Source organism: Antechinus flavipes, chromosome 6 (assembly GCF_016432865.1).
Source record: "Antechinus flavipes isolate AdamAnt ecotype Samford, QLD, Australia chromosome 6, AdamAnt_v2, whole genome shotgun sequence".
NCBI lineage: Eukaryota > Metazoa > Chordata > Mammalia > Dasyuromorphia > Dasyuridae > Antechinus > Antechinus flavipes.
The window spans coordinates 249,919,866-249,923,835 of record NC_067403.1 but is presented as its reverse complement, the minus strand read 5'-3'; the positions used below and the strand labels follow the sequence as shown (position 1 = coordinate 249,923,835).

The 3,970-nt window shown below is 40.6% G+C and overlaps 1 protein-coding gene across 1 annotated transcript; it reads right to left on the bottom strand.

The window, feature by feature from the left end:
- Positions 1 to 2,579: 2,579 nt before the first annotated feature.
- LOC127540871 (olfactory receptor 4D11-like) lies at positions 2,580 to 3,527 on the bottom strand. Its single transcript, XM_051965788.1, has one exon. The coding sequence runs from the start codon at positions 3,525 to 3,527 to the stop codon at positions 2,580 to 2,582; it is 948 nt and encodes a 315-aa protein (XP_051821748.1).
- Positions 3,528 to 3,970: the final 443 nt, after the last annotated feature.

Sequence of the window (3,970 nt, the reverse complement as noted above, 5' to 3'; positions counted from 1 at the left end):
AACTTAATTAATAATGTGTTTTCCTTTAGCATTTTAACGTTTACAAAATTCTTCTTCTGTGAGGTAGATAGTGCAAAGATCATCCTTCTCATTTTATAGATCAGAAAATTCAGGTCAGAAGAAGAAAAGGAAATTGTAACAGAGTCACTTAGATAGTAATATTTGAGGTAACACTTGCATTCTAGTCTTTCTTCTAGTGTTTTGACAAGTCTGGACTAAATTGGTGAAACATTATTGACATTTTTTGGGTCTTGAAAGGCCTGAGCTGCAGCCTGCCAGTTATCAAAAGCCAGCTCTGGGAACCAGAGCCTCTTTTCCACGCTATTTAGTCATGGAATTATAGTCTAAGGGAGCAGGTATCTTACAGTAACCAACAAAAGCCTGAGGTTATCTGGGACTGAAGGACAGAGCCACTTAGAAAAGTCCAGTATTGGAGCTAGTCTGTATTAGCCGAGTTGGTGAGGACCCAGAACAGGTATTAAATGACCTGCCCCATCATGGTTGTGCTTTGAGTTGGTGACCAACCTTTTCCTTTTCTGGATGCTGGATGTGTTTATGAAAGAGTGTTCTATAGTATTGGGGGAAATGCTTGTGGCTATTGTTCTTACTGTGCATTTGAGTAATTGACTTTGTTAAAGAACTGAAGGATGCTCATGTCCTGTTCTAGAGCACTGTATTTTCCTGAAGGGTTCCTATAGGAAGCTATAAGCTCAGAAGTCTGACACACGTTCTAGCTAGAACTCAGTGTCCCTTCTTATTCTGACAGTTCTCTGTGGGGACAAGAGACAACGATGGGTGACACATGAAGACCTGAGTCATAATTGGGGGGAAAAGGGCCAATGGGAAGAGAAGGGGAAAGGAGAACGAAAGTTAACCTAGCTTATTCTGGTAGAATTTATGCTATCAAAATGCTCTGGTAGAAGTTTTGGGTTTAACATTGGAATGCAGGGAGTTCAGTCCCAGCTCTCCTCCTTATGAGCTGGGTGACACTTGACCAGTGACTCCATCTTTAAAGGCCTTAATCCCTATATGTAAAAAATGAAGGGCTCTTAACTAATGCCATGTAAAGTCCTTTTCAACCCTTAACAGTTTATGAATAATATGAAAATAGAGATAGTGAAGAGAAATATTTATGGAGTGTAGGGACTTCTTGTAATCTGGGCCATCTTATCTATTGAAAATTTTCTTACACATCTCTCCCCAGTCCAGTGGTTCCCTCCCATTGGCCATTATTCTTGAATTCTGCATTATTTGACATCCTTTTTTCTTTTGAATTTTCTTTCTGTCTCTTACTTAATCACAGTGGGCTTGGTTCCCATTATTACATAAGTTGAGAGAGATTTTCTCATTATGTAACCATGTGAGAATTTATCCATTTAAAATGCTAATGCTAAAGAGTGGAACAAGGATCAAAATGGCAGAATCATAGAATGTTAGAGATGGAAGGAATCATAGAAAACAGAATGGAGAACATCAGAGTTTAAAAGGGAATCTTTGAATGTAAAATGTTAGGCTAGAAGTGCCTTTAGACTAGTGCTCATACATATAGAACTTTAAAGTTGGAATCACACAGAGATACTGGGGTCTAATCCTGATTTGACCAAGTCAACTTTAACCTTCTGGGCTTCAGGCTTCTCATTTCAGAAGCGAGTTGGAAACTCCCCTTCCATCTCCAAGTCTGTGATCCTATGGTTCTGGATGAAGGCAGACAAATCTTGAAATGTGGAAAGTTAGAATTGGAAGAGAACATGGACTACTGAATTCTAGATCTTGGAGTAATTTTAGAATATAGAATGTTCAAGTCAGCAGCCAAGAGACCTATAGAATGTAACAGCTGGAAGGAACCTTAGAATGTAGCATATAGGATCATAGGAGACTTAGAAATGGATGAGACCTTGAAGGGTATCTTGTCTAATTCCTCTGCTTTAAAATGAATTGAGGCCAGTTGAGGTTGAATGACTTGCTACATCAGTAATAAAATTATAGGGTGTGGCCTTTGGTTGAAAAGGAAACTTTCTGGAGAAGTAGACAATTCCCTCCATCCCTTTCTATCGGAGAGACACAAGGAACTTTTTGGTGGGTCCCTTCTGTGATTGGCTGACTTCAAGGTGATTGTCAGTGTCCTTAAATAAATCAGAAGCTTTTCTGCTTAAATCCCCATTACATAAATAAAAGCCTGAAGGGACTTGATATTAAAGAATGTTAGTTGGAGGGACCTCAGAACACTTCCTCCAGTCCCTACAGTTATAACATGCAGAGAGGATACATCGTTTGCATTAGGTCACTCAGTGAGCTGGTTCTCCTGGTTCTCAGGCCATTGTCTTTTCCATTTTTTAATGTGGAATCTTTAACACAGATTTTTTTTTGAAGGGAGGCAGGTCTAGTGTGTCTGTACATCTTATTATGTACCTTGCTTTTTTGTGTCTGGAATAATCCAAACTCTTTGCCTTCACTGGTTACTTATGTAACTCCCATCACTATACCCAAGATGCAGATATTTGCAAAGATGTACCTTCTAGAGTATCTGCTCCATGCAAATAATGGGCATAAAGTTCAAGCCAGCCTTTCCCATTTCCCTGTTAGCCCAGAGTCAATTCCTTTGCAGAAGGTACAAGTCTTCTCTGTAATCTTCTCATGGCTGACTTCATCTCCTGGTTTCTCAGAGTGTAAATCAGGGGATTCAAGAGAGGGGAGATGACAGTGAAGGTGACAGAGATGACCCGGTCAGAGGGAAGGGCAGTGAAAGGCCTTGCATATACATAGATACAGGGCACAAAATGCAGGGTGACCACAGTGATGTGGGAGGAGCAGGTGGAGATGGCTTTCCTCCTGCCCTCTCCAGTATGAGACCTTAACATCACCATGATGACTGTGTAGGACACAATGAGTAGAAAGAACCAAAGAGTGGTGAGGAGACCATTGTTGGAGATCATTAGGAGCTCCAGAGCAAAGGTATCGATACAGGCAAGTTTGAGGATTTGGGGGACATCACAGTAGAAACTGTCAATGATGTTGGGGCCAGAGAAGGGGAGGGGGAGCAATAGACAGATCTGTACAATGGAGTGTATGAAGCCCCCCACCCAGGAGGCCGCTATGAGCCCAAGGCACTTTCCTTTACTCATGAGGATCACATAGTGAAGGGGCTTTGAGATGGCCAAATAACGATCCAAAGCCATTACAGATAGAGAAAAAACATCAACCCCTCCAAGGAAGTGGAAGAAAAACATCTGCGTAAAGCAGCCATTGAAAGAGATGGTCTTTCTTTCAGCTAAAAGATCTAACAAAACCCTAGGAACAGTGATGGAGGAGAAGGAGATATCCACAATGGATAGATTTCGGAGCAGCAAGTACATAGGTGTGTGGAGGCGAGACTCACAAGTCACAGTGATCATGATAAAGAGATTTCCCAGTAGAGTTGTTATGTACACCAAGAGTAATAAAAGAAATAAGACAATGCTCAACTTTGGAGACTGGGTGAGCCCCACAAAAACAAATTCCTTCACCCTGGTGTGATTCCCCAGTTCCATCAGCTCATGTTTCCTCTTCCTTGGCCACCTTGGGGAAAAAATAATTAAATAATAAACAATAGATATATTTACTCAGATATCCCCCTCCTTTAATCACACTCGTCATCTGCTGATTTCACTTGTACTCATATGCAGCTGAATGAAGCTAGACTAAATCATAAAACAGTAGTGGTTGGACCCATTATCAATTTATATGAAACAATCTGAACTGAATTCTTATGACAGTGAAGCAATCTTTTTTTAGAACTTCTCTAGTGGATTGATTCAGTGTCCTACCTGGCCATATCAGTTCTCCAAACCTTTTAATATCACCTCAGATCTCTCATAGTTCTTTTTTTCTACCTTCTCAATTGAGAACCTTGCTCCATGTTTCATTTTTAAAAATTATGACACTTACCAAGAGCTTTCTCTTTCCTCTTCCTCATCTCACATCACTCACATGA